A 21,131-nucleotide genomic window follows, 5' to 3' on the forward strand; every position below is an offset into this window, starting at 1 on the left:
GGTGGTGGTGGGCAATTTTCCGAACGTCACGGCAACGAACCACCTCTCGTTCGCCTCGTCAGCGATTTTCGGTCGGGCGCTGATTAAAACGACGGCTTTCCGATAAAAGCGCCGAATTCCCGCGAATTTCTGTTGCAACCGGACTCGGCGGGCTGCCCGTTGTTTCTGCAATCAACTGCATTGCACAACCGGGGCGGGCCGCGATCGCCGATCGATTTCATCTCGCGCGCGACGCGCGCCCGCTCGCGCGCGATGGACAGGAACGCGTAAAAAAAATAAAATACCGGAGAAAAAAGGGGGACGCTGGTAATCGCGCGTCCGGAACGGCAAATTGATTCGCATCATTGAGAATGTTACGAATTTATCCGCCGGCTGTTGATTGATATCGCGAGTCCCGGATGTCGCGAATTCTCCCGATTTTTCGATTCGCCGCCGCCGCCGTCGCCACTGCCGCCAACGCGCGCGTTTGTCCCTTCACGAGCTGGACAATGAAAAAATCCGCGCTGCAAGGTTTTCCGAAAGCACCGAAAACGGACAGGAGTGATCGCGGAAAAAAAATGGGGATTCTTCGCGGCGATTCAATCGAGTGCGTACTCGGCTGGGGTTCACCTCGTTGAAGCCGAATTATTTGCATTAGATAAATTTCGATTGAAAAGACTTGAATGATATTCGATCAAGAGAACGTTTAAGAACTAACGAAGGGTGTGGTGGTGTAATCAGATCAGTAAAAACTTGCAGTTATTATTTCGACAATTAAGTCGAAATTTCGATCCTACTCTCGACCTCAGCGTTATGCACCTCTATTGACAAATAAATTCCATACTTTTGACTATGTAAGTCACATTTGCAAGTTTTTACTTGCCTGATTACTCCACACCTGTGTGTATACAGACTCTTGTTGGCCCCTAAATGTTCTCTTGGTTATGGATATTTATCTTTGCGTGAGAGACGCGACTCGCCGAATAATTATCGTGCTCGAGACGCGGACAATCGTCGAACGACGGAGGATGACGAGCTGCCCAAGTGAAGAGCAGCTTTACTCCTTCTCGAAGTTAAATTCTCTCCGAATTTCTAATTCGCACGAAGGTCGTCGAGCATCGCGAAAGGACCTCGCGGAAAACTTTTCAACGTCGGGAACAACGTCCAAGTCGCTCGTCGAAGAGTCTATCGTTGAAGAAATGTTCTTTCCTGAGATATATCCCTCCGGTTCGTCCCGATTTCACCTGCTTGACGCGGCAACGCTTACGCAGTAGAGTCGAGAAAGAGGATCAGAGCACCGCGGTTCCCTGAAAAAGCACGCTCTTCCCCTCTTAGAGGCACGACAATACATCTCTCTTAATTAATCGTCCCATTTTATCGCTAATATGACGTCTCTCTAACGTCCGCCATTGCGTTGGTAATCGGTCTAAAAATTTGTCAGGATCATGCAACCAAGGAGAAGACGCTCCAGACAATGTCGAACATGTCGAGCGCCCAGATAGTATCAGCTGGAAGTTCGATACACAACAAGATGACCCCCGCCCTCGTGGGGCACCTTGCCCTTCACGCTTCCACCCCTGTCTCCTATCCCGGAGCGGTAAGTCCTGATCTGACGGTGAGAGAAAGAGAGAACCCTCGAGGGGGTAGAAAAAGAGAAAAAGGAGATGGAGAAAGAGAAAGACACACTCTTTGTCGGCCTTTCTCTTCTTCAAAAGAGCCACGAGCTTGTTGGGGGCTTGGATGACGCGACGACGAGACGCCGTGTAATCGCGGATTCGCTTAATTCGCCGTAACGACAGTGGCAGTTTCGCCATGATAAATCGAGCCTCTCGGGCGAAACACGAGCGAGACGAGTTCTCGATCCCTCCCTCGGGCTTTACACGATAATTATTACGCGACGCGTTTCTTTCGATCTTTTTAATTGGATTCTCGTCGATCGGTCTTTTATTCGTTTTGTTTGTATCGAAAATGCGAACGACAATGGCGAGCTTTGCTCTTTTGCGAGCGGAGATTTGTCAGGCAGATGTTTTGGCACGATTTTGGAATATTTGTGCGTTTTAATCAATATAGCGAGTTCTTTGTATAAGCGAACAAAATGAAACACTCCCATCGGCGAGAGAGTCAACGCGAACGAATTAATGAGAAGAAGCGGTTAATAGTTTGCTTTGTGACTTTGGCGCGAACAAACAACATATTGTTATACGTTTGGGATCGAGGAGGGGGATAACAAAAACGAAACACGACACGCAATACACGATAACGTCCGTGTGTGAAAATTCACGTTTGGTGTGGTCGTCCTTGGCTTGTGTTAATAGCTGTGTTACCTGAAAAACCTAGTCTCATGCGAAATACTCGGATTTCCATCCCGAGTTAGATCAAAGTTTTTCAGCTGAATTATAATGTATGCGACACTTAGGCTCGTATTAATGGTTATTACTTGAAACTCGTCTCGAGTGAAACACTTGGATTTGAACTCAGAGTTAGATGAAAGTTTTTTCAGTTGAATCGCGACTATAGATGTAAGTATCATATATATCATAATTTAACTGAAAAACTTGGATCTAACTCGCAATATAAATTTGAAAATCTTACACACACACACACACACACGAGATAGTTTCAAGTGACAACTATTAACACAGGTTTTAGATCTGTAATCTCGTAATTCAACTGGAAAAACTCTCATCTAACTCTGAATTGGAAGCGTTTCACTCTAGACGAGTCTCAAGTAATAACTATTAATACACGAGTCTGGGTGATCGAAAGCCTCGCACGGGGGCAGACCAGCGTCTCGTCGTCTCCGAGGATACGAACTCTACTTTTATCATCGGTATTGCCTCTTCTTTTTGAAGTTCGTGACTGTTCCTAACCGCTTCGCCCGATAACCGCTAATAATCCGCCTGTGGAGGGCAATCACTGCCGTGTGGTTTGTCAACTGACCTGCAAGTTTTGTGCCTCGTAAGAGGGTTGAATGCGATCGACACGCGCCGGTAAAAGCGTCTCGCGGCAAACGGCGTTCACGCGCAGACAATGTGTGTCTCGAGACAATGTGCATTCGCGATCACGCGAAGACTTCGGAAGAAATACTTGAACGTTAGTCTCTCTCTGTGTGTGTACACGCGCGCGTGCACACACACGTAGAATGCACGATGATTTCTCGAAAATTTGCGTGTGAGCGTCGCAAAAATTGAAACCACGTTCGCGTTCAAATAGCTCTCAGTGTTGCGTGCGACGTTTGAAAATACTCTCGTATTTTTAGACGGTTCAACCGTGATTGTTCCGAATAAAGATCAGCCAAGACAGAAGTTGAGAAAGGGACGGTATTAATCGATCGCCCAGGGGGAGACGGGGAGGACGGTGTGGATAGCTTTTATCGTGTCCTCTTTCTTTTTTTGTTTCTTTTTCTTTCAATTACATTCACTTCCTCTCGCTTCTTCTCCGCGCGCTCTCTTCGTGTCCGCGATTGAAAAAAAAAAGATAGAAAGAAAAAAGAAATAGCGGGTGAACAAGAGACGAGAAGGAGAGCAGAGGACGAAGAGAGAAAGAGAACAAGAGCGACGAGAACGGCGAGAGCGAAGATGTTTCCGCAAAACCTCGATACCGCGGACTTTCTACTCTTTATGGCGAAGGCTTGTGCGTCAAAGACTAACCACCCCTCGCAAAAGCGACGTTCTCCCGCTCTCTGCTGCTACGCCCCTGGGGGCCCTTGTTGTGTATTGTTGAATTTGTCCGTTGCTCTATCATGTACATAATACATATGTATCAGCTGGGCACGTACGTACACTTACATACACTCACCCGCACACATGAGCACGCGTGCACACATACACACGCACGCACGCACATGCAACAGATACACGGGGTGCATATTCATAAAACAATGGACGTATCTGTATAATGAGAAACGTCGTTGTGGCTTACCAAACTATCTCTCCTTCTTTCTCTTCGCGAAATAATATTGCTGGTGTCTTTTTATTGTTGTGCTGCTGCTATTGTTGTTGCCGTTATTATTGTTATTGCTGTTGTTCTTTACCAAACGCTCGCGTTTATTTGTTCCATCGTTCGCACACTTTTTCTATGTTTCGCACCGATCATATTTCGCCCGAGGGCTCGATGGTTCATGGAAAAAAAATCTTTCCTCTTCGCGACAACGAAGGCTTCTCATCGAAGCGATTTTGTATGATTTTCTTTCTGTTTTTTTTTTTTTTTTTTTTTTTTTTTTTTTTTTTTTTTTTTTTTTTTTTTTTTTTTTTTTTTTTTTTTTTTTTTTTTTTTTTTTTTTTTTTTTTTTTTTTTTTTTTTTTTTTTTTTTTTTTTTTTTTTTTTTTTTTTTTTTTTTTTTTTTTTTTTTTTTTTTTTTTTTTTTTTTTTTTTTTTTTTTTTTTTTTTTTTTTTTTTTTTTTTTTTTTTTTTTTTTTTTTTTTTTTTTTTTTTTTTTTTTTTTTTTTTTTTTTTTTTTTTTTTTTTTTTTTTTTTTTTTTTTTTTTTTTTTTTTTTTTTTTTTTTTTTTTTTTTTTTTTTTTTTTTTTTTTTTTTTTTTTTTTTTTTTTTTTTTTTTTTTTTTTTTTTTTTTTTTTTTTTTTTTTTTTTTTTTTTTTTTTTTTTTTTTTTTTTTTTTTTTTTTTTTTTTTTTTTTTTTTTTTTTTTTTTTTTTTTTTTTTTTTTTTTTTTTTTTTTTTTTTTTTTTTTTTTTTTTTTTTTTTTTTTTTTTTTTTTTTTTTTTTTTTTTTTTTTTAATATAACATCGCGACGATTCACGTAAAGCTCGGTCAGTCGTGCGAGGAGGATTTCGAAGATGCGACCTCGCGGAAATTCGACGACTCGAGAGAAGCCGTGGCCTCGTATGCGGACGGATTGTCGACTCGCCCCCTTGTATCGCGACAGTGTTAATGCAATTACGCGCGATATAACAAAACGCATTGTCGTTCGAATTTCGCGTCGGTGCGTTCGACAACGACGCGACGCGTCAATTATTTAATGGCCGATTGGAACGGCGAAACGAGTTATTACTCGTTTAATTAACAAACGACCGGTCGATGCACATACCTGATCGGATAGACAGCTCGGCTGCGCTCCAAACCGCGACGTGACAATCGCGCGACGCCTTTAACTCCGAGTCGCGTCTCTTGCGCATTTTCAGCAATTCTGGCAGCCAGGACTGCAGCCGGGAACGTCTCAGGATGTCAAGCCGTTCCCCCAGCCCGCCTACACCGGGAAACCGGCAACGGCGGTCTCGAGTGGCGACATGGTCCAGCCGGCGCCGCCGCCGCCGTGGGAAGGACGCGCCATCGCCTCCCACAAGCTCAGGCTCGTCGAGTTCACGGCCTACATGGAGCAGCACAGAAATCAGGAGATGGTGAGTGGACGTACGATGATGGGAAGCGGGATCCCGGGTTATTCTTGCAGAGAGAAGAAGCTGCGAGAAATCGCGTATTGCTACGAGGATCTCATTGCGATTCTCTCCTTCAGCTGAAACCAAAAGAAAATTCAGAAAATTAGTAGAGTCACTCATAGAAGATGATCAACTTCATTCACTGATTTCATTGACACTCATTTTCATAGATATTTGTACGTAAAATGTTCATCAAGAAAAATATGCCCAACAATTCGTAGCTTGAGATTGTTTTGTTTCACCTAACAAGCATAAATGCATTGAGATCTTTCATATTACTTGAATATCTTTCATATTACTTGAATCAATTGTTATCCGCGGCAACAAGCTCGCCTTAATGTGGGTATTTTTAATACGGAGGGAATGATAAACCACGGCAGTGCAAGAAGCTGATGGCAAGCAGCGAGGAGCGTGTAATGGAATATGTCAAGGGATCCAGTTTCTGTTTACGGTTAAACAACGATGACTGAACGAGCAGCACGTTATTCACGCGTGAACTTTTCTCCTTTCTCTTTCAGTACCACAGGCACTTATTCGTCCAGATAGGGGGTCCTGCAGTTTACGGAGATCCGTTGGAAGCAGTCGACATTAGGCAGATATACGACAAATTCCCGGAGAAGAAGGGCGGTCTGAAAGAACTGTACGATAAGGGACCTCAGGCGGCTTTCTTCCTCGTTAAGTTTTGGGCTGATCTCAATACCAACATCCAAGACGAAGCTGCTGCATTCTACGGTGTCACGAGCCAGTGAGTCACGTCTGTCTATCTATGATCCGTTTGTTGTCTATCTTTGCGTCCCTGTCTCCGACTTTCTCTCATACTGATCTTCTCACGATACACGACGAAGCGTGCATTCTTTCATTCTGTTGTCACGATTAGGTACGAGAGCAACGAACACATAAAGATGATAACGTGTTCGACGAAAGTGTGCTCCTTCGGCAAGCAGGTGGTGGAGAAGGTGGAAACGGAATACGCCAGGTTTGAGAACGGCAGGTTCGTCTACCGCATCAGAGAGTCGCCCATGTGCGAATATATGATCAACTTTATTCACAAACTGAAGCACCTGCCGGAAAAGTACATGATGAACAGCGTTCTCGAGAATTTCACCATCCTCCAGGTACGTCGCAGGACGACGATCTTTCAGATGGGACATTGTCTGAGATTTTGTTCGAAATAAGATATGAAAGAATCAAGTATAAGTTATCCGTCGCAATAATGCGGTAATTTGCGCGAATATCGCGAAGCGATAATGACGATCGTGCTTCTCTTCCGTTCCAGGTTGTCACGGATAAGGATACGCACGAGACATTACTGTGCACGGCGTATGTGTTCGAAGTATCGACGTCCGAACACGGTGCTCAGCATCACATATACAGATTGGTCAAAGACTAGCCTGCTTGAACTTGCTCGCCATGCAGCCATCCACCCCCATCAGTGCCTACCATCACATAAAGATCATCCATACGCGTATACACTGTACGAACACATACACAGAACATACGGAACACACATGTACAACTACATACAAGCAAACACACGTACACACATGAAACGCGACACGACGCATCGATACGTGGGTGTAAAAGACACACACTCACGGGAAGATATTCTCGCGTCCAGACAAGTTTCTACGGAAGATATTCGGTCGATGAGAGAAGATAAAAATAACTAGGATAATATAATAATAAATAGGAGAATTGTCCATTATAAACCCTTGATCCAGCGAAAACAATTCACTTGAGTTTTCACTTGAGAGTTTTAGAAAGAATTCCCACTGTACAGTATAAAGATCGCAAACGCATTTCTTGAAATGCGTCTCTACATTTTTATCCCTCGAGAATTCTTGCGCGTTTCTATAAAAACGTGGAAGATGTACCCTAAGACACGCGAATATTTTCCGTGGAACGCCTGGAGAAGAACTCGAAAAACACATGCGTACACCGTACGTGCACGTACGACAGAGTACTGGCCAGCCCGAGCTTGAGTTTGATTCGAAGTTTATATACCTTTTAATAACTTATTGGTCTAAGAGTTTGGATGCGTGTTGCAGGATGGCATCTTTGTACGCACATCTCGCGCGATGTCTTCGAGGGCCGTGTTCTCACAGACATCCTTTAAAACTTGTTCTATCGAAAAAAATTTTCGGAGGACTACTAAGGTGGACCTGATATGCGAGCCTGAGATATGTCGCGCGCGTGTGTGCGCGCGCGCAGAATTGTAAATTTTATAATACAAATAGATATAAACGTATAGATATTTTATGACCGTGAATCGTCAACCATCTTAATCGGCGTGTCCGATTCGTCTCGGGATTTTAAATGTAATAAAGGGAATAAAATAAATTAAGTTAAAATCGACAATAAATTTTGGTGTGAAAGTGCTTATTAAAGAGAATAAGCATGTACCAGAAGCAAAGAGAAAAACAAGAAGAACAAAACACAGAAACAGACTCTGACCTCGGAAAGGCATGGTACCAACATGATCTAGTATTATAGTTTTATTATTAAATTAGGCGATAGAGAAACCCCCAACAAAACACACTGATACACAAATATACATATATTACGTATATAAGAATATATATGTTAAATATTAATGCAATGATTACGATTTACATTGTTATAAATGATCGTGTATAAAGTTATCTAAGTGATTTCTCTAAGTTTTAAAGAAAAATGTGGAAGTTTTACTCGAGAGATATGCCATTACGAAGAAGTTTTAAGTATCCTAAATTTACGTTTGTATCGTTCGTATAATATTTTTTTTTACTAATTAGATACCGAGAGGAACGAACAACACACCCATACACACACGCGCACTACACGTACGTTTCCTTTTGAAGCTTCGTCGCAGAAACGCTTCTCTTATCTATATTGTATCGTGCAAGAATTTTTATCATTATAAGAACACTCTCGCTGCGGCGTTCTTCATCGTGCGACACGGAATAACGGACGATGATCACTTTTATACGTTTTTAAAAATCTTTTAAAGCGCACCTAATGTGCAAACCCACCCACTCTTAGGCAGCGACACTTAGGTTTAGAGGGATGTGTTTGTATTTCTTATAATCGTCTTACGTTGTATTCTAAGATCATTTTCTATAGTTTTTAAACACAAAGGATTTCTTTTTCGTACATATATTTTGTTTGTTTTTATCTTTCTACCACACTTACAAAGCAATGTATCGGATCACGTGAATTTACGGATAGAAGCATAGGCCACCGTTACACATGCACACACACACAACACACTCATGGCATCCACAAATATGCACACATAGACCTGACATAGCTATGTGATAGAGACTTATGATTAGAGTTTTCTCCGAAAACCCGACCTTGGCATTTTTTGCCGGGGGGAATGTATAGAAACCTGTCTCACTCAAACGTAACGCGAGATGTATGGCAACTTCTCGTAATGTCACACACACACACACACACACAGATAGCTCGTATTCTCAAGTTACACATACGTCGTTCGCGATCGTCTGATTTCAACACTGCTCCGCAAACCTGTCTATAAGCTACAATAAAGTATTTTTCAAAGCGTTGATAACGCTAGGCGGGATAAAGTCCCGTGTTGCAAAAACATTTCGTACTTAATAATATATTTTACGCGCTTGACAAACATACACCTAACAGATGCATACGTACACACATACACATGCACGCACGCACGCACGCACATGGACCATGGAACTTACATACAGAGATTTTTCATGAACTCAGTGGCAATTGTTTAAACAAGTAGAGGACCACACCCTGCAGTTTTGATTTTATTTAATCGCATCTCTCATATAGATTATTACGCGTAAATGCACAGCAACTCTTTTTACTTATTCTTTTATCCAATCTGTTGTGTGTTCCCGAAACAGGACTTGCCTATCGAGCGGTGAACGTTAACATAAGCGAGAAGAGATGGTTATGTGTATATTTTAAGGAGATAATCTTACTTATTGTATTCTTACTTTAACTTTTACGGAACAAGTGGCAATGTATCTTGATCTCTCTTTTAGTCAGAAATACGTCGCTTTTTATTTGGAGTGAGAAGTGAATTTACTATTACGGTTGACCGGAAGTTATAGAGAGGAATTTATATTTAATCGCGATATATATGTGGATATATGTTTTTTTCTCTTTTTTCTGTTTGAACCACTGGCAGCTTTCAATACCTTTTTACTTATTATTTTTATTATTATTATTATTATTGTTGTTACCGTTTTTCTTTCGTCTCTTCTTTTTTTCTCATGAATATGATGGATCGAATAGTTTTCGACTTGTCGCGTTGATGTGAAATTTGCAAGAAATCGAGCGTGCATATCAAGCGAGAATCGTAACCACGGCCATGCTATATATACGAATAAGTTATTTGTGATGATTTTGCTCAGTGCCCGTCGTAAAAGCCAAAAGTTTTCTTCTATTTTTATTACAACGAACAAATCAGCGTCACGTGGTTACACATTGGATCGCACGGTAATCTCTGTTCTAATCGGAACGCGATTCAAGATACGAAGGAAATTCTGACTGTCTCTTCTACACAAACTTACTGTCGTCTTTACAAAAAAAAATATATATATATATATATATATATATAAGTACAAAAATCTTGTTTGCAAACTTGATAATCGTCATAATTGTCCATTACGCGTTTTGAATAGAACAGAGCTTGTCTGTGGCGCGCTATTAAAACGATATCATTTTTGAGAACCGAACCAGCGCATTATCTTCAAGAAGATACTCACAGGCTATTCAGTTTAATCATGTAGACTCTTATTTTGTATGAACACCCGTAGAAAGATGAACGGAGTATGAAATCGAAAAAAAAGAAAAAAGGAGTACCGATACTAATATTATTAACATTAACAAGTAATGATTTTAAAGTAAGCGAATTACATTTGTAAGGAAAGATTATGAAAATATATATTTATCTATGTCTTCTGTGAAGATAGAAAATAGTACTCTCTCACTCTATATTGATGATGATGATAATGATGATGGTAATGATGATGATGATAACGATGATGATAACGACGATGATGATAATGGTGATGATGATAACGATGTCGGAAAACGAGAGCCGGCAAAAAAAGAAAAGATACAAAATGCTGAAGTAGATCTAGGAGGGAAAAGGAAAAGAGGAGAAAGATACGACTCTATACTCTGTACACAATATTACATGATACGATCGATCGAGATTGACTCGGATTTGTTAAATATCTTTGTACATATTTACACAAAGACCATGTGAGAAATTGTTCAAGTTCCAGCAGCTAAATGTTTTCGTATCGTAAGAAGTAATCTTCACCGCGAGTAAAGGGAAAATCCAGTTTCACTTTGTAATACGTTCGGACAAATCTCGGCCCCACGTTCGTCGAAATTGCGATATACGCAAAAAAAAAAAAACAAAAAGACAAGAAGGAAAAAATTCTTGATGGATATTTTCATAGAGATCGTACTTTGCCGATTTTTCTCTCGCCATATGCGATTCCTCGATATCTGAGATTTTCACCGTGTTTACATCTTAATTTTTGTCCGCCGTAATCGGGCTTTTCTTCTTTGTCACAGCGCTGCTAAGTGACCGTATGTAATGTAATAAAGCGATGGAGAAGCGCGAGACGCTCTTAATTACGTCCTCCAGTGTGTGCTCGTTTTACTAAGTTAGCTCTCATCTCTATGAAAGTATTAACTGCAAATAAGCGCGCGCAATTGGCTCGTTAATTACAATTAATTCGGCAAAGAAACTCTTAGAAAAAAAACTCGCGTTTCTCCCTGAAAATTCTATTTATTCATATCCTGGAACTGCCATATCAAAGAATTGAGCTTGATTGTAAAGATGACTAAAAGAAAATTAAAGAAAAAAGAAACTATTGATCGGATGAGGAAAGGAAAAGGAAAAAACACAAGAGAATCTACCTGTATATTATCATAAATGAAACGAAATGAGGATCAAAGTAGTTGTTTTAACGAGTAAATGAAAATAAATAAAATGATATATCATTAAAATTAGAGGTTTAAAAATATAATAGAACTCAGTATATATGTACAGTATTTGAAAAACATGTTTATAATTTGTATGGAAAAAATAAATGATTGATATAAAATGGACGTGTATTCTTGTCATCTCCGCCGTATGGCATCGTTTCTTTTATGTGCATTCATTTTAGGTCGTTCATTTTTTCACGTAATATTCCTTCTTCCAAAACTAAATATCCCCTCGATAATAATAATTATTAATAATTATTTGCCTTCCTCCTATTGATGATTATTTGTAATGCGAATACAACTACTCGCTGTAGAATCGTGCCATTTGAAAATAACAAGTTCATTGGACCCGCCTCTAAGTTGAGCTATTCAAAAGTGAATATCCCTCGAGCCTGCTTGCATCTCGTATTACTCCAAAATAGAAAGGTTTTTAGACTTACTGTTAACTCCCGTATATGAAGACAAAGGCCGTTCGACGCACTTCGTTGAATCGTATTTGAAGAATGGCCGCCTAACCCGCCGTTGTATTATTTAAAAAAGTATCGTCCGACTAACCGCCGCTGGTTCGTACTATGATGATTTCGTTTCTTCTATGAGGACTATGGCGGCTCGTAGCGGAGACTTCGGAATTAATAACAGTAACGGGTCGAACCGTGTAGCCAATCAGCTGCTTCGATTTGACCCGTAATTTTTATTTGTTTCGATCTGTACTGTGGCGGCTCGTAGCGGAAACTTAAGAACTAATATCAATGACGGATCAAACCGTAGTTCCTGATTGGCTGCACGGTCAAAGAGTACTACGTGTTCAGTAAGCTCTTGTATCTGATTGGTGTATGTTTTTAAATCTAAAAGAATATGCCAACTGAATTAGAAATGTCATAAGCTGTAAGAAATGGCCAATCATAGCCGATTATCATTCTTGCAATAATCAACTGTGATTGGCCAATTTTTACGATTTACGACACCTATTATAGACCAGAGGCCTGTTCTTTGTAGCTGCACTACTGAACTAGTGCAATAAGTTAGAGTGAGAAAACGTATATTTGTTTCACTTCAATATATTGCACCAGTTCAGCAGTGCAACTACAAAGAACAGGCCTCAGGTCTGAGGGAATAGAGATAAAATCAACCAGAGTAATTTAGTGCGATAAGCAGCAATTTTCTCGAATGTTCGAGGAAGTTAACTCGTTAGTCTCTAATCAAACGATATATATACTCGGAAACAGTCATATATCGACTTTAGTAGTCGGCGCGCATGTTACTTTGACGCGTTCCTCGAGTGTCACTCTTTCACTTCGTCAATCGAACGAGCGTCCTGCTAGGTCTACAAAGGTGAGGAAGATCTTGTCGTGGCATGAAGAAACATAAAAATATTAATTTATATACATATATCTCTGCGACAACGGAGAAATTATTGCCCTATACGAACATATAATTACCAAGCAATTATCACTCATCTTCACATTTTACTATGATTTTACTACGATCACACATCCTACGATTAAAGAGATGTATAAAGAAAAGTTACGATCAACTAGCGACGTGATTTGGTGTTTCATAGATATAAGTAATTTTGAAATATTTACATTTTAATTTACATTTACATTGTAGCTTTGATCTCTGAGGGAGTTCTTAATAATGAATTTAGGTTAGGTGTCAAAGTGACGTTGATAAAAAACGATAGATTCCTACGATTAGACAATTCTTACGTCTCCACTTATCGTCTTGATCGCGTAAAACAATGACGTGTGCATTCCTTTATTAATTGTACAGTACTAAGCGAGTTAAAAATAAGTGAACGGCTATCATTTGATGTTCCGTAACCACGTTTGATCGCATATCAGTACAGTTGGGATCAAAACGATCGGGATTAATTCAAGGACAAGTGCAATATGTCATAACTAACTTAACATGACATAATCTCGGATACTTTGTGTATCGCGCGTATTTCCATCATATATATATATATATTATATATATATGTGTGTGCGCATATATACATGATTTGCGGAAAAACCAACCCGATCCAAGTAGAAATAATGATGGAGAATGAAACGCTTATGATGTAACAGCAAGGTCACTCTGAGAATAATTTTCGCGCGTAATTATAAATTGGTTATATATCATGCACGTGTAAACGATATGAAATCACTGAACACAATGACTTCATATTGTTCTAATTTGATAAAAAATTTCAGTAGCAGTATGACATAAATAAGGAAGTGCCTTAAGCTAAACGTGTCTGGAAATAATTTGCCTTGAGATTTCTGTTCCGATTGGCAACTTTTATTAATTTTTTTCAGGTTGACAGAAATCAGCACAGTTTACTTCTTTAAAAATGGCCGATTCCGATGATATGGTTGTAGAACAGTCTCTGACTGATAGATTGGTAGAGAAGAGCAAAAAATCACCCTTTCTTATGGCAGGTATGTATACACATGTATGAGTAACTTTATCATTTATGATAAATATATAATTATTATAAATTTCCATTACAACAACTTATTAATATGTAAGAATTTGTCATTTATCATTAGTATATTTCTCTCATGTAAACATTTTTTCTCAATAGGTTTAGCAAGTTTAACAGGTATTTGCGCTTATGGTGCTTATAACTTTAAGAAGAGACAAATAAGCACTCAATTGTATTTGACACAACTGCGTGTTGTCGCACAAGGAACAGCGGTAGCCTTCTTGACTCTTGGCATGGTTTATCATATGATAAGAAAGCACGTATTACATGATGAAAAAGAACCTTAATGCTGAATACAATCTGCTCTTGTAGTCAATTTTTTCTTCAAAATCAAAGCAAAGTCAAAATAAACCCTAGCTTTATGTGAAGAAATTGTTTGCGGAAACACATATATGTAATTTATCTTATTACAGACTACAGTTGATTATTGATTCCACTTTCAGTAGTTTATAACTTTATTTGAAAATTATCTCATCTTCAGTGATTAATAAGAACAAAGCAAATGGTGAAGAAGTATATTATTCTATATTAACATAAGCCTCTTGTGTTGTAAAAGATATATTTTTGTTATACAGAAAGTTTTCACGCGATCGCGGCAAGAATTATTGAAAATTATTTATTTATAAATTATGAATTCACTTTTACTTCGATAGATAACGATTTTTGTGTAAAATATTATACTTAATACATCAGAATTATACTGTGTGTTACTCAAATAAAATATTTATTTTTTCATGACATCTATTTTCCTGTTCGTTTATTGTATTATCTAAAATGCCTACCAAACTTGCAGTGCATAAAGAACAGAAAGTGAAACTTAAAATTTCAAGTAACTATCTCGTTGCAATTATATTCGCATATCACGTCTATATTTTAGATAACTCAAATGAGAGAACTATAAATGCAAATCAGATTTTCTAACGATACCAACTGCAGGAAAATCATGAAATTCTCGAGTATTGTTTGGCTGGCATCCCATGCTGACATGCGTCGCGCATGACAAGCCAATTTTTCATGAACGTAAACATCACTTTCTACGTTCAATTTGGATTTTATAAAAAAAAAGAAAAGAAGAAACACAAAAGTTGCACGTGTAATATGACGGACGAAAAACGTCAAGAGCAATCGTTCATTCTTGATTTACATGCGCAATATACTTCCTACGGAATGCACGTTCATGGAAATGGGGTTTAAATGGGGTTTAATCGCGCTCCCCGGAGCGAGATCTGAGAGACCGGCTCAGTAGAACGCCGTCGTAAGTCTCGTATTGGTCTCGCTGTTTCGTCGCACGAACGTGATATCACAGCAAAGTCAAATAAATGACGGTGTGTGACAGTGACAGTGAACGTGTGAGAGGTCAGTGATACGTAACAGCCCACGCTGCAATTGTCCAAAACACGGAACGTGGAAAAATGGCGGAGCAGAGTGACAGGAGTCAATTACCACCCGGTTGGGAATGCAGATACGACATTCGCAGCGGTCGTCCGTATGTAAAAAATTCGACATGGAATTTCGTTCCTCCTTCCTTTACTACTACTCCACCAAGATCTCTCCCAACCTAAAGGAGCGATGTCGCATTATATATACTGTGTCGTTACTGACCCTCGATGCATTTGAACCGCAAATTCTCAGACGAAAACGAGCTAAACAAATCGTCAACGTATGTGTCACGAAGGGAACATTGACGAGAAGAATATTTTGCGCGTCTTAATTAATTTGCATACGCAATGTTTAAGTGTTCTTTCTCTCGCTTTTTCTTTCTTTTTGTATCTCTCTAATGAGCGCATTAGTTTTAAAAATACTTATTATCGAAAATCGATTCGCGCAATGTTCTACGATGCGAAAAATTGAGTGTACTTTAATTGATAATTTTCAGATATTTCATAAATCATTTCAATCGCACTACAACATGGGAGGACCCCAGAGTGAGGTACTGGCAGTACTCGCAATACATACAATCTCAAAACTCGGTGGCCCTGAGTTCGGCCACCACCACCACTTCCCAAGATATTCCTATGCAGGTCAGTTAACAATTAGTTTAAGTTGCATACATATACATGTGCATAGCAAGGTCTCGCATAACGCGGTCAATAAGTCCATCAAGAGACTTTATGCATATACTGTGTTTATGTATAAAAATAAAGTATATCCTATATTTATCTATAATCAGCTATAAAGTAATTCTTAATGGAAAAGAATATCTTTGAGGAGAAATAACACTTTTCTCTAGTTGGAAGCAACTCAGATATATGTATATATGTGTTAGATATATATAAATTTTATATATATCTAACATCTCTAATTGAATTGTCACCTAATTAGATATTGAAAAATCAGTATTATACAATCTAATATTATATAATGAGATTGTTCAAACAAATAAAGCACATTATGTGAGATATTGTTTACTTAATAAATGTGCTCTTTTGTATATATGTGCAAAAATATGTCCTATATATATATCTTGCACTCAAATCACATTGCATATCATTACACTGTAAATGTATGTATTCTTGTGATATGCACACGCTGCATTTGGATAACACACACAATATACCACAAATAAATAGACCGGAGGAAGCGGAGGTGGTGGGCACTTAAGTTATACAGGTGCTCACAGAGCCCCACAAATCTATCCAACACCGTCCCCTTATCATAATCCACAACTAGCATTTTTACCTCCCAGTGGGCAGGTAAGTAGATATCGATATCTGAATCAGTCCAATGTTAGTGAGGCATGAATATGTTTGCCAGTGAGTTAACTGTTATGATCTTACAATGTTTGTTCTTCCCTTGACCGATTATATAATTAGAATTTGGTGTATGTGCAGGAGCTGAAAACTCCATTATCGCTGAAATCCACCAGCGCGGTGACAACACGATTTGGTGATTTGACTCTGGGATCACCGACTCCGGTGCGAAACACAGAGACGAGTTTTACTCAAAACACGGATTCGGAGTCACAAGTAGCGAAAATCAATGCTGTGTTCCCGACCGTTTCCGACACGCATATTCGTCTCTTACTGAAAAAGTAAGTCAACTTATCGCGCAAGATAAGGCTTATCCATTGGCAAGATCTTATCTCAAATTCGATTACTCACACTATCTAACATTTTCACATACAATCAACATGAATATCAATATCGATATCGATATGAATATCAAATATATATATATATATATATATATATATATATATATATATATGTATATATAAAGTATTAGAGATAATTAATTTTTTAAACCACATATCGATCGAATCTGTCCTCCGCTACTATTTCTCTAAATTAGCACAATGTTAGATTTGGTGCTAAGTCGGCAGCCAATGTCTTTCAGATACCATAACAGAGCAGCTTTGGTCATGAGTGCTCTTCAAGTGGAAAAGAATCCTCTTTGTGCACCAGGACCGTGCACACCTGTGGGAGTGCATTCGCATTATGCAATCCCGAGATGGCGTCTACCAGCTCACGCTATACACGCAGCATTAACATTGAGTCCGCCTCGCGGGGTCCGGCCAGCCCCTAACTCCCCAAAAATGAAACTTAGGTTTAACCCACATTATAATTTCAGTCTCTCTCACCCAGTCTGGATGCTAGATGTTGATATCGTACCTCGTAATAGCTCCAAAGAGATATACCAGACGAGCAGCACTGCCACCTTTTTTTGTATTTCTGCAACTGTCTGGTATATTTCACACACGTACACGACATTATCGATATGAAGCAAATGGCATGTACGAAGGATCCATGCATCTCTTTAAATTGCTTTTAGACATTGAGTACTCGAGATGAAATGAATTACCTAAATTGATCGATTGTTTCAAGATTATTTTTAATAATTTATATCGTGCACGGTATTGTATACGAAGTATTGGTTTATCTCTTGCTGTTAATTTTATTATGCTTTTGTTGCATTTAAGAAAAAAAAATTATCTTTTATTTATTATATAGAGCAATAATATCCAGTTTTGTGATGTTTTTATTATTTAAGCTTTTATTTAATCTTTCAGTTTCTTCCTGGTTTACAGTACCGTACATGTTGGATAGTATGAAATTTACACTAGAATAGGTTAGTTTATCGATATCATTTTTATTTGACATTTAGTGGCACAAAGAGTAAAGCTTATATTGTTAATTAGATATTGTTATGTTAGTTATTATTTTACAAACATATCTCTATCGGAATAAAAGAGTTTTCACATGTACCTCTTCGATGTATAACAACTTGAAATCTGATTTTGCTGACAAATGTTATGTATGATAAATTATTTATGATAGCAAGAAAACTTGTTTATTCCGAAATGAAACCAAGTCTAAGCATGATTTAGTATGTACGTGTGTAATGTGTCAAAAAGATACTAATAAAGGTGCAGAATAATCCAACATGAAGCAGAAAAGGCTTTTATCGTAAATTTATTTTTGGACATTGATCACATGCACATACATGATATGTAATGTTAATTATTATTCTTTATATGTTTATTAATCTGTTACGTACACGAGCCACGTTTAAAATAAAATTTATGTTAAATTATTTTGATTATTTCAGTAAATCAAAGTATAATTTAAATATATTATGTTGAATGGTACATAAAGTGCATAAAATACGTAATGCATCATATTATGTTTGTATGTCGCGCACGTAGCAGTGGTACGTTTGTATTAAACATTTATATGCTTGGTATGTGTGCACAGGTACCTGAAAAACGTATTTCCAAAAGCGGATGAAACGATATTGCTAGAAATACTTGAACAGAGCGATAACAACGTGCAGAAGGCGTCCGAGAGGCTAATCGACTTAGGATATGAGAAACGGAATCCTACTCTTCCCGCCAAGGCTCTAGCGAAAAAGAAAGAACAGGAACAGGTAATCGAGAGCCTCATACGTGTAATATATCATCTTGCGCAAAAGAAAAGAAGAAGAAATCTGTTTTTCTAGGCACAAAGCGAACCAGCCGCTCCCACACCTCCGCCAAGAATGAAAAGCGCGGAAGAGAAAAATAAAAGTACGTATTCCATAATCCTTGTTTCCACTCTACTCACCGATAAACTTCACGAGGAAAATGTTTCAGTGAAAGCGCGTTTAATGGAAAAATATAAGACAGTGCCAGATCGAGTGGTGATGCTTGCCATGGATAGCGTAGATTATGACGAGGAGAGAGCAATACATATATTAGATATAGTAGTAGCGGAAGAAGCTACTCGACCAATATGTACTTCTAGTAGCCAAAGGTAAAGTTTCAAGTTTTCAACATACGCGTCTGTACGAAAATTTTCTTTTTTTTCTTTCTCTTATCACATATTGAATATTGCAGTAGCAGAAGCGACGAACGAAAAGATAGTCCGCCAGTAACAGAAGCTATAAAATTAACAGCTTCCCCGATTAAGAAGATAAGTAAAGAGGGAGAGACTGAAAAGTTGAAACGGTCCAAAAATAAGACTGAGATACCGAAGTAAGATGTTTGTTTCAAAACTTTTTAAATAATTTCATCTTCCGTGGATCTTTGTGTAAATATTTCAATACTCTGGCTCACGTAATGATATTTTATTAACAATGTTTTGCATGTCCCATTAGAGTTTCACGTGGAACTAGCACTACGGAAGACAAAGAATATAAATCCCCTTATTTAACCAAACCAATAGGAACGAACACAGATTTACTAAAAGGAGCTGATAACGATCTATTGTTGTATGTTTAAAAGAATAACTATCATCAAATTATTGACATGCCGTGTAAGATCTTCGCGGATATTAACTAAACGGAAAATTTCAGGCCGGATTACGCGCCATGGTCAGGACCGGATCCCAGCTTACTATACAAGCAACCATTCTCAAGATCGCTTGCGATAGGACACGATGGGAATTTGCTCTCTACGAATCATTGTCTCGCTAAAGGTGCGCAACCTGAGTTACGAAAAGGACCAATAAGGGGATTGGCTCAGGGTTCCATTTATTCACAGAGGAATGTTGCTAATACGGAGAGTCGCGGTAAATGAAATATGTGCAATTGTTTCTTTCTTGATATTTTTGCCTTTGTTAAATAATAAGATATTTTATCCTAATTTAGTAGCAACTGTTCAATTGTTGCGAAAAATTACCTCAGGACATTATTAATTTATATTAATTATACCTTAGAACGTCATTAATTTTATATTAAATATTTGTTTTATGTTTATTACGGGGATATTGATCTATTATATTTTTTACGTTATACTTTATTCTAGTTTAGTAAAGATTTGTATTTTGTTGACTATCAAATCGTAATAAATATGAATTTATTTCTCTATTTTATTTATATTTATTGCGTAAGCCATTTGTTTATAGAGAAATAGGAAAGGGAAGAGAGGAAGTTTATACTTCCGAAAAGTTATGAATTTTAAATAAGATGTGAACGCATGTAAATTACGTCATATGCATCGATCTTGCCAAAATTTTTTAGATTGGTCATTGTAAATGTAACTACATATGTGTGAACATAAGTAAAAGTTCAAAAATGTCGGAATATTAAAAAAGTGCAGCAATGAAGCATCTAAAAGCAGGCCATTCTTTTAGACGTTTGATGTTTTAGCTGCGTTACACCAAGTTACATACATACAGAATATGTCAGATGTATAAGAAATATCAGATTTTTGGGAAATAATGCAGGATGATTGAGATGTGGTGTAATATTTTCCAGTGGCAAATACACTATTAGATCTTCCTCATACACACACGCAATTATGCTGTATATCTCGCAGAATTCTACTCTAATACATACTATAATGACATATATAAGATACTATATAAATTACAGCATTTTCATCTTTGACATATCTTATTCAGTCTAATGTTGTGTCCATAAAATACGTCAAAGTTCTCTTACAACATATTTGAGTATTAAATGAGGAAACTTTATAACAATTTGATTCTATAATTGTGTATGTGGTTAAATCGTCTAAATAGTGTGTGACAAGGTCTTTCTTAAACTTTTCCATGCATATGGATAAGTTTAATAAAGATTTTGACGTATTATTCATTGATAATTGATAGAGCCAGAAAATCTCGCTTTCCCGAAAACGTTCCGAAGTACATTCATGGCCATATCTAACCATTAATAATACTTCGAGACGATTTCGGAAATCATTAACTTACATGTCCTAGTAATTGGTAATAATTTTACATGTGCTCGTTAGTGTAATGAAAGTACTATGCAGTATTAATACTTCTTTAAGTACATATAATATACATTAATTTTATCGAATAAGTAATTATGTGCTGTTCCGAGGAATTTATCAGTATTAAAGTACACAAAATTACTGACAAAATTTAA

The 21,131-nt window shown here is 37.8% G+C and overlaps 3 protein-coding genes across 21 annotated transcripts in view; all 3 read left to right on the plus strand.

Annotated features, from left to right (window-relative positions):
• Positions 1–10,777, plus strand: part of LOC116852389 (protein scalloped) — a 200,663-nt gene extending 189,886 nt beyond the window's left edge. For 11 of the 14 annotated variants that reach the window (XM_032832707.1, XM_032832716.1, XM_032832698.1 and 8 more), the window contains 5 exons: positions 1,421–1,576; positions 5,120–5,335; positions 5,890–6,116; positions 6,249–6,486; positions 6,648–10,777. In XM_032832707.1, coding sequence (XP_032688598.1) covers positions 1,421–1,576; positions 5,120–5,335; positions 5,890–6,116; positions 6,249–6,486; positions 6,648–6,761 — 951 coding nt within the window. In that variant the 3' untranslated portion in view covers positions 6,762–10,777. The remainder of the gene's footprint in view (positions 1–1,420; positions 1,577–5,119; positions 5,336–5,889; positions 6,117–6,248; positions 6,487–6,647) is intronic. The other 3 variants (XM_032832735.1, XM_032832771.1, XM_032832689.1) reach the window with 2 other exon arrangements.
• Positions 10,778–12,416: 1,639 nt separating this feature from the next.
• On the plus strand, positions 12,417–14,254 carry LOC116853531 (HIG1 domain family member 1A, mitochondrial-like). Of its 2 annotated transcripts, none has more exons than XM_032834659.1 (3): positions 12,417–12,682; positions 13,644–13,776; positions 13,923–14,254. In XM_032834659.1, exons 2-3 carry the CDS (start codon positions 13,689–13,691, stop codon positions 14,108–14,110), a joined length of 276 nt encoding a protein of 91 aa, XP_032690550.1. In that variant the 5' UTR covers positions 12,417–12,682; positions 13,644–13,688; the 3' UTR covers positions 14,111–14,254. The 2 variants fall into 2 exon arrangements, with proteins under 2 accessions (XP_032690550.1, XP_032690549.1); XM_032834658.1 differs by having other exon boundaries at positions 12,421–12,682; positions 13,654–13,776.
• A 570-nt stretch (positions 14,255–14,824) lies between these two features.
• Positions 14,825–21,004, plus strand: LOC116853483. Of its 5 annotated transcripts, none has more exons than XM_032834614.1 (11): positions 14,825–15,309; positions 15,700–15,844; positions 16,394–16,516; positions 16,655–16,854; positions 17,160–17,369; positions 18,518–18,689; positions 18,762–18,828; positions 18,895–19,054; positions 19,141–19,275; positions 19,398–19,511; positions 19,596–21,004. In XM_032834614.1, exons 1-11 carry the CDS (start codon positions 15,236–15,238, stop codon positions 19,816–19,818), a joined length of 1,623 nt encoding a protein of 540 aa, XP_032690505.1. In that variant the 5' UTR covers positions 14,825–15,235; the 3' UTR covers positions 19,819–21,004. The 5 variants fall into 5 exon arrangements, with proteins under 5 accessions (XP_032690505.1, XP_032690517.1, XP_032690523.1 ...); XM_032834607.1 differs by having other exon boundaries at positions 15,236–15,309; positions 19,138–19,275; XM_032834621.1 differs by lacking the exon at positions 14,825–15,309 and adding an exon at positions 15,325–15,483 and having other exon boundaries at positions 19,138–19,275.
• The last annotated feature ends 127 nt before the right edge of the window (positions 21,005–21,131 follow it).

This window comes from Odontomachus brunneus, unplaced genomic scaffold, assembly GCF_010583005.1.
Source record: "Odontomachus brunneus isolate Ranch 3 - 2012 unplaced genomic scaffold, Obru_v1 Obru_scaffold_006, whole genome shotgun sequence".
NCBI classification, from domain to species: Eukaryota; Metazoa; Arthropoda; class Insecta; order Hymenoptera; family Formicidae; genus Odontomachus; species Odontomachus brunneus.

Coding starts and splice junctions, on each gene's coding strand:
- LOC116853531 (XM_032834659.1), top strand. CDS start 13,689: ATGGCCGATTCCGATGATATGGTTGTAGAACAGTCTCTGACTGATAGA. Junction 13,777..13,922: donor ATCACCCTTTCTTATGGCAG/GTATGTATACAC, acceptor TTTTCTCAATAG/GTTTAGCAAGTTTAACAGGT.
- LOC116853483 (XM_032834607.1), top strand. CDS start 15,236: ATGGCGGAGCAGAGTGACAGGAGTCAATTACCACCCGGTTGGGAATGC. Junction 15,845..16,393: donor CCCAAGATATTCCTATGCAG/GTCAGTTAACAA, acceptor ACAAATAAATAG/ACCGGAGGAAGCGGAGGTGG. Junction 19,512..19,595: donor GCTGATAACGATCTATTGTT/GTATGTTTAAAA, acceptor GGAAAATTTCAG/GCCGGATTACGCGCCATGGT.